Genomic DNA, 18,919 nt, shown 5'->3' on the forward strand with positions numbered 1-18,919 from the left:
AAGTAGTGGGGGCAAAAGATCTATCTTGCTTTAAGATTAAACTCGATAAGTTTATGGAGGAGATGGTATGATGGGATAACATGGTTTTGGTAATTAAATATTCATGGTAAACAGGCCCAATGGCCTGTGATGGGTTTTAGATGGGGTAAGGTCCAAGTTACCTGGGAAAGAATTTTCTGTAGTATCTGGCTGATGAATCTTGCCCATATGCTCAGGGTTTAGCTGATCGCCATATTTGGGGTCGGGAAGGAATTTTCCTCCAGGGCAGATTGGAAGAGGCCCTGGAGGTTTTTCGCCTTCCTCTGTAGCATGGGGCACGGGTCACTTGCTGGAGGATTCTCTGCTCCTTGAGGCCTTTAAACTACAATTTGAGGACTTCAATAGCACAGATATAGGTGTGAGGTTTTTTTTGTAAGAGTGGTGGGTGAAATTCTGTGGCCTGCGTTGTGCAGGAGGTCAGACTAGATGATCATAATGGTCCCTTCTGACCTAAATATCTATGAATCTATGAATCTATGAATCAGCAAGGCCCTTTTGGATACAACTAGCTCATATGGCAAATGTCAGCATTGGCCACACCGACATGTAAAAGGGCTGATAAAAAGTACTATGTGTGTACACACCCACATACACCCCCAGGACATGGAATTTCTTTTCTCCCACCCTCTGCCTAATTCCATTGTGATTAACGGAGTGAACTTCTGTGGCCGCTAACATCATTCCAAATCCACCTCTTAGGATTGGGATTGAAAGCACCTTGATTTATTTGGGAGGCAGGCCTACTCTTCTGCTACTTTGCAATTCATAATTGCAAACTACCAGGCCCTAGCAGCAAGATATGACCATATGAACCATGCCAAATTCAATGCCTTTATTGATAATCTAGTGAAGTCACAATGAGAACAATTCCAAGCCATTATCAACGAGGGGTAGTCGGTGGCCAAAACAATGCTCCAGACAGCACTTCAGATGGGACGGACTGCTGTATCAGCCACATCAACAGTCGTGATGTGATGAGCTTTGTGGTTGCATATTTCAGGTTTCCTGAAGGAGGTTCAGATGACTGTCTAAGACCTCCCCTTAATCACAAACTGTGTACAACACAATTCCCACCACAACACTATTACGAACCATAGAGAAAAAGCTCCAAGTTTCAGAGGTGCAAACCATCAGGCCCTCAATCCTCAGCATCGCAATCTTCCACCTCAAAACATCAGTTTTGATGCCTTGGTCAAGACACCAGGAGATCACTCCCTTCAACAACAGCTGCCACTTTCCAACCCCTCGCATCCCTTTGGATGCTGCATTAGTCTGTTCTTCCCCTACTGGGAACACACAACATCCAGCAGATGGGTTTTGGAAATGATCTCCCATGGGTATTTGGTCCACTTCACCTCTTTCCTTTCCCCCCAACCTCCCTTCCCTGTCCCTCTTCAGGGACCCTTCTCAAAAGAGACTGTTACAACAGGAGACAGATCACCTCCTCTGTCTAGGAGCCATAGAACCACTTCATCTCTGGGGAAAAGGGTTTTACTCTCAATATTTTCTGATCTCCAGGAAAAGGGGAGGTGGGAGACCCATACGGGACCTCGAAGCATTGAATAAATACATCAAGGCTCAAAAATTCAATGTGGTCGCATAAGTAGCATCCCTGTTCCGTCTTTGGAATGGGAGATTGGTTCTCGGCCCTCACTCTCTAGGGCACGTATTTCCACATATCAGTCCTGCTGTCCCACAGATGATTCCTCCCATTTACTCCGGGTCAGGACCATTACAAGTTCAGAGTACTCCCTTTTGGCCTCTCATTGGCTCTCACAGTATTCTCCAAGGTCCTCTCCGTAATGCTGTCCCACCTACATACTCAGGATCATCATCTACCCATACTTAGACAACTGTCTCTTCAGGGCCTGCTCCTTTGAAAAAGCTCTACGGCCCACCCATGGAACTATGGACCTATTTATGAAACTGGGTCTACAAATCAACGTCCAAAAATCGTCCCTAACTTCAATACAATGCTTGGAATTTGTAGGGGCCCATCTCTATTCACTGCAAGCAAGGGCACTCCTTCCACAGCACAGATTTCACAGCCTGACCATGCTTTTAGGGACAATGCAAACCAGCTCTCAAACATCAACCAGACATTGCCTCCAGTTTCTGGGGCACATGGCGGCTGGCACGTTCGTAATATCTCATGCCAGACTTCACATGCGGTGCCTGTAGATGTGGTTCACCTCGGTTTTCAAGCCAAACAAAAACTGTTTAAACACACCTCTCTCTATGCCTTCTAGGGTCAAACACTCCCTGGATTGGTGGAAAGACCTGGCAGACATTTGCACAGGCCTCCCGTTTACACCGTTCCCCCTTTCCCCTGAGACTTCTCACTATGGATATATCCCTCATAGACTGCCCATCTCAACAACCTCATGATTCACAGCAAATGGTCACCCACGGAGGCAACTCTCCATATCAACCCCCTTGAACTCAGAGCGGTCAGGAATGCTTGTGCTTGCTTTCTTCCACTGATCAGAGGTACACACATGAAAGTCATGACAGACAACATTGCATGCATGTACTGCATAAATCATCCAGTGAGATGCCAGATCATCTGCCCTCTGCGCAAAAGCATTAAAACCATGGAACTGGTGCATTTCCCACAATTTTGTAATATCAGCGGCGTATCTACCGGGAGTGGAGAACACAACAGCAGACTGTCTCAGTTGCAAGTTCTCACATGACCACGAGTGGGAAATGAGCCCAACTGTATTTCACAGCATATTCTGTCAATGAGGGACACTGATGATAGATTTCTTTGACACTTACCTGAACAAGAAATGCCCATGTTACTGCTCCAGGACAGGCTTTGGACAGCACTTGTTAGGGGATGCTCTCCTTCTTCCATGGGATGAGGGCTTTCTATACGGCTTCGCCCGTTCCCTCTGCTCTTGAAGGTCCTTTTAAAAATAAAAAGAGAAAAAGCAAACGACATAGTGATTGCTTCCACCTGGTCAAGACACTCATGGTATTCGTACCTGTCACAGCTGGCAGTGTGTCCACAAATCCCTCTTCAACTCAATTCTTACCTTTTGTTGCAGAACAAAGTACGCATTTTCCATCTGAACCTATGGATACTCCAGCTCAAAGCCTGGCTCCTTCATGGTTCCAACACACACAGAGCTCCTGTTCCAGGAAGTGTTAATAAACAGTAGGAAATCAGCTCCCTTTCGTAATTACCTAGAAAAGTGGACCAGGTTTCAAGTTAGGTGCAATTCCAGGCAAATTACCCTGGCATCTGTTACTCTCCCTGCTATGTTACGACTACATACGGACTCTCAATAAGTCAGGGCTCTCTCTCAGTTCACTCAAAGTAACCCTGGCGGCCCTAGTGACTTTCCATCAACAAACAGAGGGATACTCAGTTTTCTCACACCTCATACAAAGAGGTTCCTGAAGGGTATAGCAAACCTCTTTCCCCAACCCATATATCCCATCTCAACATGGGACCTGAACTTAGTTTCAAAGAGCCTGACTGCACTGGTCTTTGAACTTATGGCCACCTGTTCGCTCACAAACCCGTCAATGAAGTCCGCATTTCTAGTTGCCCTCACCTCGGCAAGGCGAATAGGGGAGATAACGATGCTTGTGGGCGCACTCCCCTATTAGTCTTCTTTCACAAAAAGGTTACTCTCAGGCCACACCCAAAGGTCATGTCCAAAGTGACCTCATCTTTTCACATAAATCAACCGATTCACGTCCCGACATTTTATGTTAAGCCTCACCACAATAACAGAGAGGCCATATTTCACATGCTAGATGTTAAGAGAGCTGTGGCCTTCTACCTGGACAGGACAAAGGCTTTTAGGAAATCTCCTAGGTTCTTTCTTTCTATTGCAAATAGGTCTAAAGGCACAGTAATATCAGCCCAGCGGCTCTCCAGATGGGTCTTGAACTGTATCAGACACGGCTGTCAGGTTCACAGTATCCATCCAGAATATGCATACACTCTGCGACTGAAGTCAGTTTCCTCCTCAGTCACCTTCCTCAAGAATGTCCCTATCTTGGAAAGAGAACCTCCCATCCACCATAAATAAGATTTCTATCCCCCCCAGATTTCTATCCCCCCTCTTCTCACTTATACACCTATACAGCCCCACTTCTTTACAGACAAGATAGGGAAAATGGGCCTTGCAGCATGCTCTGAAAGTATGCGACGTCCAGACTTGGTCATATGTAGGTATGAACTGGGTTCCAGTCAGAGCACCACATGGAAAACACTTTGGCACTAACCATCTCCCATTTAAACCATGGGGCAGTTGGCTGAAGAAACTTGATAGACTGCAACTGCTAAGATATTTCTCTCAGAGATAGTTTCTTTGGATAGTTGGCTGCAGTGCTTTATTTTTTTTAGCTTCCAGGTAAATCTTCTACATAGCAACTGTACTCCTTTATGCATACAATGTTAGCACGTGTACAGATGACATTTTTGGCTTATTCACCTTGATGATAATATCCTTTTAAATTTAAATATTTCTTTGGAAAAGCTTGAGACTAAATTGAAATAGGCTAAACTAAAACAATTTAAGTTAAAGCTGCCACACCACGCTGTTTTTATTTTGATCTAAAGAAAGCATGAAATGTAAAAATACAGTATTGCTTAAGTATTTGTGAAAAGAGCACTAGGATATTGCAGTACCACAGGACACCAGCTGCTGCAAATAGCCGTTAAGAATACTGATACTAGGGCAAGAATCTATTTGAAGAGTAATTCAGTGGGGCTGGAGATCTGACTGGCAGTAGGTCCCAAAAGCTACCCCTCATAAAACTGCACGTTGGAAATAAGAATATTGAAGGCCATGCCATCTACATTGATCTAGAATGAAGGCCTACAGAAAAGTGAAACTAGCAGGGGAAAACCAACAGTTGGATGAAAGAAAAATATATCATTCATTCAGTGGCTGCTATTGCTTTATAGATTCAGGCATAATGCTGCCTCCGGGCTCCAGCTTGATACCCAATATTGCGAAAGAGTTTGTTTTGTTCAGAGGAATCCTTTAGCTCCATGTGACTTGGAAGAAGTTGAGAGGGTTAGACAACTTGCATTTACACGCTGTGCATTCAGAAGAGGATTTCTTTTTGACATACTTAAATATTAGTCTGTGGAATGAGAGAAAATGTCAGTTCACATTGAAGTTTATAAGCCATTGATTTTTACAAGTGCTTCCAAGACATGTCTTTAGATTATGTACAACAGAGAACTTCACAAAATTAAGACTGAGTACTCCAGTTCCACAACTTATCTACCCATTTGGTCTCACTTTGCTGCAGTTTCAAAAATATGGCTTATATCAGAGCCCCTTTCTTAAATCCTCATATTTCTGTTTACAGTGCCTTCTCCTGTATAATACCCCATGTGTGATTGCTGTTAGCCTCATCCCCATGGCCCTTTCCCCTATTACCCCCCCCCCCCACATTCTTAATTCATTTGCTTATTACAGCCACTTGTGGCTTGTTTTAATTCAGATTGTGAACTCTTAAGGGCTGGGACTGTCTCTTATCATGTGTTTGTATAATCTCTAACACAGTTGGGCCCTGATCTTATTCTGGCTTCTGTGCACTGCTGATTAAGTTTATATAGATTGGGTCAATACCAATTTGCAAAGATAAGATGAGGAAACTATTTGATACTATTATGATCTCTTTGTCAATACAGCATCACCCAATGTACCAAAAATCCAACCATATTTGGAAAATAGCAGATGCCTAGTTAGAGGAGCATGTAAACCAATTACTGGTACTCCTAAAATATTGAGAGATAATTGGTTTGACTCTCCTTCTCCTATAAAGCTAGATAAAGGGATCTGGTATGTTTTAGCCCTTATACTGAGATTTCAGTAGCCCTAGTGTATATATACGAGGACATGATGCATATTGTCCTACATCCGTTAATACATAGGCATTATGATAAGGCAAACTGCAACCATTTCCTCATGTGAAACTCTTTGAGGAAATCAGAAAGGACATTAATTCCCTTGGGGAAAATGTGCCAAAGTGTATAGGTGTACCCTAAGTAGGCTGTGATTATGCTGTCCTGAATCTGGAAACTAATTCCTTTCATACAGCAAATAACACAAGGTTAGCAGAGGTACTATGTAAACTTCTAGATGGGTAGAGATTCCATGAGAAGTATTAATTCACAAGGTTCTAATTTTACTTTTCAGTTACTTACATAATTATTTTGCATACAGAAAGCAAAGGCCATGCAAATTCCTCCCTGTTCCACCTGAGCCATTTTTCAGCATGATGGAGAAAAATTGTTTCAAACTTGAGGGATGTGATTCCATGACATAGATAATTAAATAATTTTGCACTAATTTAACCCATCTACCTCTGTGCTTGTTTTTCAGTAAACCCGATATGTCTCGTCTGAGGCTGGCTGCTGCTAGTGCTGTTGTGAAGCTGGCACAGGAACCTTGTTACCATGAAATCATCACATTAGAACAATACCAGCTGTGTGCATTAGCCGTTAATGTAAGGAAATGGGGTGGAGGGAAGAGAGAGGAGTGTATGTGTGCCTGTCTGAATCAGCTAATATGTATGCTAATAATCTAAGGCTTCAGGTCACTAAGAATATTAATTTGAAGAGTCATTCTCAATATTCAGATTGCAATTCTAACTTGTTCTCAATTTTAAATTTGTTTCTTATGATCCTGAAAATTCAGGGTTTTTTATTATGTTGAAATGATGAATGTTACTAGGAACTAAAAGTAATAAAGGAATGTGGTCTAATAGTAAGAGCAGTGGAACGAGCATTACAAAATTGATATTCATTGCAACTAAAAGATTTTTCTAGTATCTATTTGCCATACTTCAGCTAGATAACAAATTTATTTTAATGCTGAAGTAGTAATGTAAGAGAGATACTCTGGGGTATGGTGATTTTTAGAGAGATCTTTGGTTCTTATGAGCCATGCAAAGTTCAGTTTGTGATATTGACTTGTTTTGTGGTCTGCAGGAAAAAGCTCTCATCCTGCAGATCTTAAGGGTATGTCTACATTGCAATTAAACAACTGCTGCTGGCCTGTGTCAGCTGATTCGGGCTACGGGGCTGTTTAATTGCAGTGTGGACGTTCAGTCTCGGGCTAGAGAGTATGATTTCTCAACTCTACCTCCCCTGCTTTTAGTTTTCTAGTATTTATTCAGTGCTGTATATGTTCATGGCTCTTCACAGTTAAAGTGTACAGCTCTCTGCCTCCAGGAGTTTAAAGTCTGAATTGGACATAATATGGCATTCCAGGAGCTGCATGAGCGGCACCCAACCCTGCTCTCTGGCTGGAGTTCTGGATCAGGGCAAGCCCTAGACCCCACTCCCCAGTGGGAGCTCGAGGGCTGGATTAAAATGGCTGGTGGGCCAGATCTGGCCCGAGGGGCCACAGTTTGCCCACCCCTGACCTATTGGGAGGTAGGTGGTGAATGATGTAGGATTTTAAAAGCAAGGAAAAGGAGGTGATACACAATGAAATGAGGATCAAACCAACAACCAGGGTTTTTGATAGACTGGGGACAATTGAGTATCTAGAAGACTGGAGGAACTTTAGTCAAGGAGGAAGATGATTAAGACATGGACAAATTTTGGCTACTGGCACTGGAAGGAAGGGGGAAACATGAGATAAGCCATCCTGGTGCATCAAGTCCAGTGTCCTGTTTTCAACACTGTCTTGAGGACTTTAAAATGTGTAGAGGACAAAGTGACAGGCTTTGGTTACATACCAGACCACAGGGAAAAGAAGAGAGTCAAAAACAACCGTATCACTTGGTTTTGGCTATACTGAGCCTGAGAGAGTGGCGTGCCATCCAAGATAATATATATGAGAGAGACTGAGAGAGGTATGACAGACTGCACAGCAGATGGGCCTGCAGTTGAGATATATGTTTGAGTCCTTAGCACAGAGTTAATATTTAAAATCTACTAAAGCACTAAAAGGAAAGTAGCAATGGCACTAATTGGAATGACAACAAACAGAAAATACACAACTAAGGACCTAACGAAAGTTTAATATATTAATTTTTAAAAAATAGAACAAAAAACAAAGTTGTGTATAAAACAAGAATACATGATCTTCATTGCTATAAACCTTGTTCAGGAAAGGGATTTGGCCAACCTTTTTGGTTAGATATGCTGTGGCATGGCCCCAGTCAGCGCTCCAGCCGGGGAGCAGGGTTGGGGGCCGCTCCACATGGCTCGCGGGAGCAGCGGCATGGCCCCGCTCCAATGTGTAGGGGCAGACACGGAGCTCCGCACTGCATGCTGCCCCCGCCCAAAGCACCACCCCCGCAGCTCCCATTGGCTGGGAACTGCGGCCAATGGGAGCCGCAGGGGCAGCACCTGCGGATGGGGCAGTGTGCAGAGCCGCCTGGCCTTGGCTTCACATAGGAGCCGGAAGCGGGTCATGGTTGCTGTTTCTGGGAGCCACTTGAGGTAAGCGCTGCCCGGAGCCTGCACCCCTGAGCATCCCCACCCTTTTCCACAGCCCCGATGCCCCTCCACATCCCTCGGTCCCAGACTGCAGCACCTTCCTACACCCCAAACTCCCCAGCCCCACCCCAGAGCCTGCACCCCGCCCCAGCCTGGAGCCCCCTCCCGCACCCTGAACTCCTCTTTTCTGGCCTTACCCCAGAGCCTGCATCCCCAAAAGAGCCCTCAGTCTCTCCTTACCCCAGAGCCCTCAACCCCAATTTTGTGAGCATTCATGGTATGCCATACAATTTCTATTCCCAGATGTGGCCCTCAGGCCAAAAAGTTTGCCCACCCCTGCGATAGGCCGTCTGCATTCTTTCCTCACCACTTCCACTCTCTCACTGGTTCCAGCCTTCATGTCACCTTTATTTTTCTCACATTCCCACGTCTGTGCCTGCTATGCATCTTCCCCTGTGCATAGAATCATTCTGCAAACTTGTTAACCAAGTCACATTCCAAGGCACTACTACTGATGCTCAATGGAACAGCAATCTATATCACCTAGATGGAATAAAAAGCTATACCTGGGTGTCAATTCCATATATTCCAGTTCAGACTTTTGTACACATATATGTTTCGAGTAACCCTTTGGTATCGGAGCTCATTTCTTAATGTTAGACATTCAGACCCATCCCTCTTTAATTCTCATCCTTTGCTTACTGGCATCAGTTGATTCTGGTCACAGGTGAGGATGCCAACTGACAAAGCCACAGCCCAATGGTGCTTCATAGATTAATTTTCAGGCAATATTCTAAAAGTGGAAAGGTTATTTTTCCCCCCTCTGTTATGGTCTACTTTCTGTTCTATGGTCTTTCACCTAGCAGTACTTCAGACAGTCACAGCGCTCCTGTGCTGGTTGTGGTATATTTTTGAAACTGTATCTTGTTATAACATTTTGTGCTCTCTGCGTTTAGTGCACTAATTACGCACCGTTTGTTGTCCATTGCTGAATTAATTTTGCACTGTTTAATAGATAATGTATGAATGTTCATGTTATAGTTCTAGTGATTGAAACTAGGTTATTGTATAGCTACTTTACAGGAACCAAGACTAAAGGGGAGGATATCTTTTGCCATTGTAAAAATATTTGTAAACTTTTGTTGGCCATCTCTTGATTAAGCAGGAGATGTAGAAAGCTGAAGTTAGGCAGGGAGATGGAGTTTGTCAGGTCCTTTTTCAGTGGCCTGAAAATCTGTTTTGATTTTGCCACTTTACATTTCCACATGGTTTTTTTTGTTTGTTTTAACTATCAATAAAGGCTTTATTACTTCAGAGGAACTCCTTATTTTAGGCCCTGATTCAGCAAGGTACTTAAACGTGCTTAAATTTAAATTTGTGAGCAGTTCCTTTGCAGTCAATGGGAGGGAATGCTCATGTGCTTAAAGTTAGGCACATGCTTCTCAGGTGGACCTTAAAAAGGCTTCAAGGTTGGACCTAAACCTACACTTTAACATTCTTCTTGTTCTATAGGGGATTTTCTGTCCTTCAGGATACATTCAGTTGAATCCAAGTGAGTTCCTGGTTGGGGGAGGATGAAGAGATCTTCCTTTCCTATAGAATAGGAAGAATTTTATGGCTGCAAGGGGACAGATTGATTTTTTTCATACATACCATTCATTTTTGTGTGTAACTTCTAAAAGTCTCTATTATATGTAAAAATTCTCAGTTTTTTGTATATTTTTTACAGGATGAGTGTTACCAAGTTAGACAAATATTTGCTCAGAAACTCCACAAAGGCCTTTCCAGACTACGGCTCCCGCTGGAATATATGGCCATTTGTGCATTGTGTGCAAAAGACCCAGTGAAGGAAAGAAGAGCACATGCTAGGCAGTGCCTTGTGAAAAACATAAATGTGAGAAGAGAGTATCTGAAGCAGCATGCAGCAGTGAGTGGTAAGAAAAAAAAAATAGAAGTAATTCTCAGCAAATGTAAATACAAGTATGCTAGCTTGTATGCAGACCTTGACTAGACTGTAAAAATACTGATTTATTTTTGCATAATATTTCAATAAATAAAAAGTAATAAATTTAATTTAAGAAATACCTCAGCTAATGAAAGGTTATACACATCTTACAACTAATTTTACATAACAGAAGTTGTTAAAATAGAGTATACTGTTACAAAATGAAGTATTACAACCTTTTTATTGAGAGTTGTATCGGTATTTGGCTCAAAGTTAGACTGTAAATTAAAATTCAAGGGATAATGCAGAGGTATTGTTACGTATGACAGCATTATGAACAAAGTGTTCATTTTAGTTGTTTAGTTTAGATTTTAGTTCATTAGTTAACAGGAAACAAGATTAATGGTTTAAAAGCACATGGTGTCAGATTTTGTCTGGCCCTTGTGCTGGTGTATTCCAGATCCTCCCCTCTAATCCTGTGTGTCCTACAATTGTAGTCTCCAGCACAAAGGGAATTACAGGCACTGGTCCTTCTCCCATACACCATTGCAGTTTAGTCTTTGATATGTTTTATGAATCATTATGGAGAGACACTAATTAAGGTTGTAGCTAATTTTCCATTATAATTTCAGTTTTTGGCCCATATGCCTAATTTCACCAGAATTAAATAAATGCGCATGAAAATGGCCCTAATAACCTTTTTTCGAAATTTTAAGGCAACTTGGATAATTTTAATTTGTTTAAAATAAATAAAACTTTTATAAAAAAAAGTTTCCCTTTGATTCTTCGCTTGTCCTGTGACAAGCCAAATGTTTTTGGCATGGCCTAGGATTGGCTAAATCAATTTCATTCTGTGTGTTTCAGTGACGACTGGTATATTTGACTAATTTTAGGAAAATGGGGTGAATTAATAATTTATTATATATAGTGGTCATGAAAAATGTGAGTCCGCTGTGATTCTATGTAGGTATTGTAATCTCTACATTGGGCAAAGGGTTTCAGATTATGTTCTTTGAGTTCTTAAGACTTCAGGGTGGGGATTAGGAATAAATGGATTCCTGCACCACAGCAATTCTTGGAATGATTTAAAAACGTAACTTTTGAAATCTAAAGAAATTCTAGGACCAGTATATTTAAGGCCATGAAAAATGTATCGGTAATGTCAGAGGAAAATGTTAAAATAAGTGTGTGGTTAATGAAAGCTAATCCATTAAGAAATTAGAAAAGTCAAAGGCAAGATTATAATTTTTTAAAATGTACAAGTATGTAAATCAATATCAAGGTCAACCAAACAGCCTTTGTTGGACCCATATCTCCACCACACACCACTCTAAGTCAATAAGCACCCTGTACCACCTCATGCTTCTGTACAAGAACATAAAAGCAGAACTGCTGCCACCATCCCTCAGTTACCTCTTCTCTCCCAGGGCAGCGAGATGAAACCTAGTGAATGTCCAATCTGCTGGTTCTGAAATCAAGCTAAACTTCTTTGAAATCTTCTTCAAATCCTGAGAATCATTTTTGAGATCCTGTTTTGACTGCCATGAACTGATAACCAACTGTCTGGATGAAAATTTGTTTGATCTGGCCCCCCTATAGCAGGGCTTTTTAAATGGTGGATTTGAAACCTGTGGGATTGAAACACTGTCCATCCTACGATGGACTAATCCCTCTGCAAGAGACTCTGATGCTTACAGATTCACTGTCTGATACATGAGCTTGACAAGGGCACTACTTTAATACATGGCCTGACTTTGGTTCACAGTCTCGAGTTCAGGCCTCAGGTCTTGCACCAGGCCCAGTGCTCCAGTGCTCTCTTCTACAATAGTTATTTCATCTAGACCACATTTCCCTATTTTATTTATAAGAATGTCATGTGGGACTGTGTCAAAAACCTTACAAAATCAAGATAACATAAGATATATCACGTCTACTGCTTTCCACTGTCCAATGGGTCAGTAACCATGTGAAAGAAGAAAATAAGGTTGGCTTGGCATGATTTATTCTTTTCAAATCCATGTTGACTATTACTTCTTATCCAATGAGCTTCTAGGCACTTAAGACTACTATGAAGATAGGCACCAAGGAAAGTCCCAGCACCAATATCAAAACTGACCTCAGCTTTTGACACTGAACCTGGTAGTAACATCTCAGGTCTTAAAGTCAAGGGCTGAAATTGGACAGTCTGAGCACAAAGGCAGAAGCTCAAGAAGGAACTCAATGAGCTCCTGTGTGGGAACAGACATAGCAAAACCTTCAGAGTAAAATCGTCCAAGCCTCACACAGCATCGAGGGATGGTGTGAAGGAACAGACTGCAGTGCAACAGACTCTACCGCAGTGACCTTCGCATTGATGCCAGCCTGGGGGCATCAAACTCGTGCAAACCCAGGTCCATTGTTGGCACCAAGATGACAGTCAGCACTAGTACAGAGTTAGTGCGTTGTACATTGATGCCATCCCTAGAGGAATTCTACTCTTCCGAGCCTTCACCAGGGCAGACATTATTCTCCATGTCATCAACCAGAGATCCTTCCCCTCTCAGGTGTTCAGTCAGTGCCATTGAGAGACCTGCAGTCCTCAGCCACCGCTGGCCCACCAAGCCTGCTGTTGGTCCAGCCAACAGCCTGGGGTCATCTGTACGCATACAGCGTGTCATGGCCTTGTTGGGAGTAATGGCCTTGCCTGCACAGGCATCAAGGAACTAATCTCCACCACTAAGAATTCAACAAACATGTGGACAAAGGTGATCTGGTGGATATAGATTTTCAGAAAGTCTTTAACAAGGTCCCTCACCAAAGACTCTTGAGCAAAGTAAGCTGTCATGGGATAGGAGAGAAGGTCCTCTCATGGATCAGTAACTGGTTAAAAGATAGGAAACAAAGGGTAGGAATAAATGGTCAGTTTTCAGAATTGAGAGAGGTAAATGGTGGTGTTCCCCAGGGATCTTTACTGAGACCAGTACTCCAACATATTCATAAATGATCTCGAAAAAGGGGTAAGAGGTGAGGTAGCAAAATTTACAGATAATAAAAAGCTATTCAAGATAGTTAAGTCCAAAGCAGACTGCAAAGAATTACAAAGGGATTTCACAAAACTGGGTGACTGGGCAACAAAAGAGCAGATGAAATTCAATTTTGATAATGCAAAGTAATGCATATTGGAAAACATAATCCCAACTATACATATGAAATGATGGGGTCTAAATTAGCTGTTACCACTTATGAAAGAGATCTTGGAGTCATTATGGATAGTTTTCTGAAAATATCCATTCAATATGCATTAGCAATCAAACAAGCTAACAGAATGTTGGGAATCATTAGGAAAGTGATCGATAATAAGACAAAGTATGGTATTGCCTCTATATAAATCAATGTACGCACACATCTTAAATACTGCATGCAGGTGTGGTCACCCCATCTCAAAAAAGATATATTAAAATTGGAGAAGATATGGAAAAAAACAACAGAAATGATTAGGGGTATGGAATAGCTTCCATATGAGGAGGGATTAATAAGACTGAGACTTTTCAGCTTGGAAAAGACATGACTTAGGCAGGATATGATAGAGATCTATAAAATCATGATTGGTGTGGAGAAAGTAAATAAGAAAGTGTTGTTTACTCCTTCTCATAACACAAGACCTAGGAATCCCCACATGAAATTAATAGACAGCAGGTTTAAAACAAACAAGAGGAAGTATTCCTTCACACAGTGCACAGTCAACCTGTAGAACATTTTGCCAGAAGACATGAAGGCCAAGACTACAACAGGATTCAAAAAAGAACTAGATAAATTCATAGAGAATAGATCCATCAATGGCTATTAGCCAGGGTGGGTCGGGATGGTGTCCTTAGCCTCTTGTTGCCAGAAACTGGAAATGGACGACGGGGCATGGATCACTTGATGATTACCTGTTCTGTTCATTCCCTCTGAAGCTCTGGCATTGACCACTGTTGAAAGAGAGGATACTGGGCTAGATGGACCTTTAGTCTGACCCAGTACAGTAGAACCTCAGAGTTACGAACACCTCAGGAATGGAGGTTGTTCGTAAGTCTGAACAAAACATGGTTCCTTCAAAAGTTTACAACTGAATATTAACTTTATACAGCATTGAAACTTTACTATGCAGAAGAAAAGTGCTGCTTTCCCTCTTTTTTATAGTTTACATTTAACACAGTACTGTAGTGTATTTGCTTCTTTTTTTTTAATCTCTGCTGCTGACTGATTATGTACTTCCAGTTCCAAATTAGGTGTGTGGATGACTGGCCAGTTCATAACTCTGGTGTTCATAACTGAGGTTCTACTGAATGGCCGTTCTTATATGTATGTTTACATAGCCTCCACTCAGCTCACAGGAAGTACCTAAGATTCATGGTGGGGCCCAACCATTACAGTACAAGCTTCTGCCCTTCAGACTCTCCACTGCACTGAGAGTTTTCACTGGTGGTTGTGGTAGTACATTTAAGGAAATGGAAGATCCATGTATGCCTGTATCCGGACAACTGACTGATCAGGGACAGGTCTGAGCTGGTGATTTAAATAGCTTCAGATTGTGTCCCATCACTTTTATCTCAACTGGGAATCCTTGTGAACTGTGAGAAATAATCTCTCACACCATCACTGATAAGATTTTATAGGAACTTTGATCAACTCTAGATCTGAAAAAGCCTAACTGCCAGACGACAGGTTCCAATCTCTTCAGTCCACCAGTATATGACCTACAGGCAAGACTATGACTGTTTGTGTGTGTCTGGGACTCTTAAAGCCCTAAATCAGTGTACAAGTACATGCCACCACTTGCCAGATTTTACCTTCAACACTTATAACTGTGGCTGAGGTCCATGTACTCCCCTTTCACACATCACATGAATAGGATGATCATAATTCTAGCTCAAGTCCTGTGAGAGCTTGCTTTGAGGAAAGGGTGACACCTTCTGTCCCTCTCCCCAACAGTAACTCTTCTCATGGATGCTGCAGAGCCAACTGAGACGTTTACGTGAACCACCTTCAGATGCAAGGCACGTAGTCTCAAGATGATTTGAAACTACACATGGACGTCTTGGATCTGAGGGTAATCAGATTCTTTTATAGCATATAGTATCTTGCCCATTCTGTGCAACTCCACGGTTCAGATTTTGATGAACCACATTGGTTAGGCACTACATAACTAACCAGGAGATGTTCAGTCATCATCTTTTTGTGAGGAAGCTTTCAAGTTCTGGGACATGATCCCACTGAGTCTACACCTGTCAGGGGTCAACAGTAGATTTCCTGAATAGAAATGTGGCAACCAGCCATGAGTGGTCACTGCGGAAATTCTATCCTAGACCCCATATTCTGCAGGGGGGACCTCCCTCCACAGACTTGTTTGCCACAGTGGACAACATCAAGTGTCCAAATCTCTGCCCTAAAGAAGGTGAGAGCCCTGATTTCCTGCTAGATGCTTTAATCTTTTTTTTTTTTTTTTTTTTTTTGTGGTCTTAGGGCCTCCTGTATGCTTTACTTCCAGTTCCCCTGATTTCACCCCACCCCAGTCCATGAATAATATCTAAAAATTAAATGACAAGACCTTGATCATCATGATAGCCCCATACTGATATGATAGCACAGGTGGTTTTGGTTGTTGGACCTGTTCTAGATGTCCAAGCAGCCTCCCATATGTCACCTGGCTTACCTAGACATAATATCCCAGAACTTTAGTCAGATGCTGCACCTGCAGTCATTGCATTTGATAGCTTGGATGTTGACTGATTGACAACACTATTGTAAAAGATTGTGCTCTACAAGTTCAGGATATTCTTGTGCGAAGTAAGAGACCTTGCACCACAAAGACATACTTGAATCTTGGATTATATACTACTTCTGAAACAAACTGGGCTAGCATTTAAATCCCTTAAGGTTCACCTTGGCACAATATCAGCATGTCGCACTCCAGTTCATATCCTCTGGTATCGAAATTCCTTAAGAGCCTTCTTCATACTTGTCCTCCAGTCAGAGACCCAATTCTCATGTGGGACCTTAGCATCATCCTTTTAAAACTTACAGAGCCTGCCTTTGAGCTGCTGTTGAAATGTTCAACCTGCCCTCTTAACTATCAGGATGTCTTTCTCGTGGCCATTACCTAGGCATGGAGAGTCAGCGAACTCCAAGCCATTGCAGCTGGCACCTTAAACAGCCTTCCACAGGAACAAAGTGATGATGAGACCACATCCCAAGTTCATCCCGGAAATGGTCTCAGAATTCTTCCTGAACCAATCCATCACCTTGCCAGTCTCCTTCCCAATCCACACTCAACACCAAGAGAGAAGAAGCTGCATAGTTTGGATCTCTCCAGAGCCTTTCATTATTACTTTAACAGGACTAAAGCTTTCAGGTTCTCCCTCTGCCTCTTTATAGTCATATCAGGCCAAGCTAACTCAGACTCTCACGCAGTATATTTCCGCCTGTTATCAATTGGGCTGTTAAGCCTTTCCCACTAAACATCAAAACACATGCCACCTGTGCCCTGGTGGAATCATTCACCTATATCAGAAATATGGCACTTTCTGAGATCGGCAAGGTAGCAGTACGTGAAGCAACCTGCTTACTTTTGTTCAACATTATGCCCTTGACATGGCAGCCAGGTCAGACACCTGTTCAGGAGAGCAGTATGCAATCACCATTTGACTGATACAGCTGAAACTCCTCATTCCCACCATCCAGGGAGGTTACTGCATGGCAGTCACTTATGCTGGAATCCACACCAAGACATACTGGAAGAAGACAGAACAGTTAATTACCTTACAATAACTGGTTTCTCGAGATGTAGTTATTGTGGATACTAAAGTTTGCCCCTCTGTCCCTGCTTTTCAGAGTCCTCAGTAACATGGGGTTTGAAGTCTAAGAGAACTTAGGGAGGGTCACGGCTGTCCTGCCCTTTATGCCCTCATACAGGAGAACAAGGGATTCACAAGGCACATGTGAGGCCTTGATAGACACTGTTAGTCAAAAAATCAGTTCTTGTGAGCTTGAGGCGCAAGTGTACTTATGGTAGGGTCCATACGGACAACAATATCTCAAAGAACCACAGTTACTGTAGGGCAAATAACTGTTCTTTATGTCCACCAAACCAGCACTAGTCTATATATTAATGCTGATTGACTTTATATAGTGCTCTTTGATTTTTATGTAAAGGCAAAAAAAAAAAATCTTGAACTAATATACAGATTTCTGTCTCAACTGTTTTCCTTTTTTTTTTTAATTCTGTTCTGTACTTTCAGAAAAACTATTGTCACTTCTACCAGAATATGTTGTTCCATATACTATCCACCTTCTGGCACATGACCCAGATTATGTGAAAGTCCAGGATATTGAACAACTTAAGGACATTAAAGAGTAAGACACTTTCCTTTGATACTATTTTTTCTGAGGATTTCTAAGGCCATTTCTGTGCTAACACTTATGCCAGCAAATCTTTTGTTGCTTATGGATGTGGAAAAAACAACCCCCCTGAGTGACATGAATTTTGCAGCATAAGCTTTTGGCTGCACAGTGCTATGTTGGCGGGAGATGCTCTCCTGCCGACATAGCTACAGTCTCCCATCAGCATAACACGGCTGCACAGCAATTTTACAGTGGCACAGCTGTATTGGTACAGCTATGCTGCTATAAGCTTGTAAGTGTAGACATGGCCTAAGATCTAACTTGTCACTTTGAGATAATTCCATGATAGTTTAAGTTACAGATACCATGATAAATTGTCCAGTACATAATTATGAAGAGTAATTATTTTCTTAAATTAGTATAAAAATACTAAATATTCCTAGCTCATATTGTCTGTTTAACTCAATGGTGTCAGGCATTTGGGAACTGTTATGCATTTTTCCTGCTCTTGCATTTGGTTATTCCTTCCCAGTATCTTTAGAAAACTTGAAGATGAATTCATTCCCAAAAGCCAAACTGATCAGTGGATGAATTCATGTTAAAGTAAACTGTATTCTTAAACCAGATCTTTTCAAGGTTTCTTTGACAGTTTTTCTTATTGTACTTAACAAGGAAAACCATTTTTCCCCTTAGGTGCCTATGGTTCATATTGGAAATATTGATGGCTAAAAATGAAAATAATAGTCATGCGTTTATCAGAAAAATGGTGGAAAACATTAAGCAGACAAAAGATGCTCAAGGACCAGATGATCCAAAAATGAATGAAGTATGTTTTACCTTTAGTGCAAGTTGCTTATTTATTCCAATATCTTGAAACTGAGGAATTTTTTACGCCTATTTTAAAATATGTATATTTCTGAATAGAATTATATATAGAAGGCATTAAGTGTTCTGTACACTAGAATCAAAGCTATGGACTTACTTTAGGTTAGGTGTCCTGTTACATACTTGGCTTCAATAGATGCCTATATTCTTCAGAAGTGAGTTGAAATTGTCAGGAACCTATTATCTTTCTTTTAAAAATTAGTTTCAGTAAACCATTTTCTTTAAATATGCGTAACATCTTTACTGGTTTATAAATT

The 18,919-nt window shown here is 41.7% G+C and overlaps 1 protein-coding gene across 2 annotated transcripts in view; it reads left to right on the plus strand.

Annotated features, from left to right (window-relative positions):
* The window catches only part of PDS5B (PDS5 cohesin associated factor B), a 268,672-nt gene that overhangs the window by 215,309 nt on the left and 34,444 nt on the right, over positions 1-18,919 (plus strand). For both annotated transcript variants that reach the window (XM_077810153.1, XM_077810163.1), the window contains exons 24-27: positions 6,402-6,525; positions 10,200-10,404; positions 17,675-17,789; positions 18,471-18,603. In XM_077810153.1, coding sequence (XP_077666279.1) covers positions 6,402-6,525; positions 10,200-10,404; positions 17,675-17,789; positions 18,471-18,603 — 577 coding nt within the window. The remainder of the gene's footprint in view (positions 1-6,401; positions 6,526-10,199; positions 10,405-17,674; positions 17,790-18,470; positions 18,604-18,919) is intronic.

The sequence above is a fragment of the Eretmochelys imbricata genome, chromosome 1, assembly GCF_965152235.1.
Source record: "Eretmochelys imbricata isolate rEreImb1 chromosome 1, rEreImb1.hap1, whole genome shotgun sequence".
In the NCBI taxonomy this organism is placed as follows: Eukaryota; Metazoa; Chordata; order Testudines; family Cheloniidae; genus Eretmochelys; species Eretmochelys imbricata.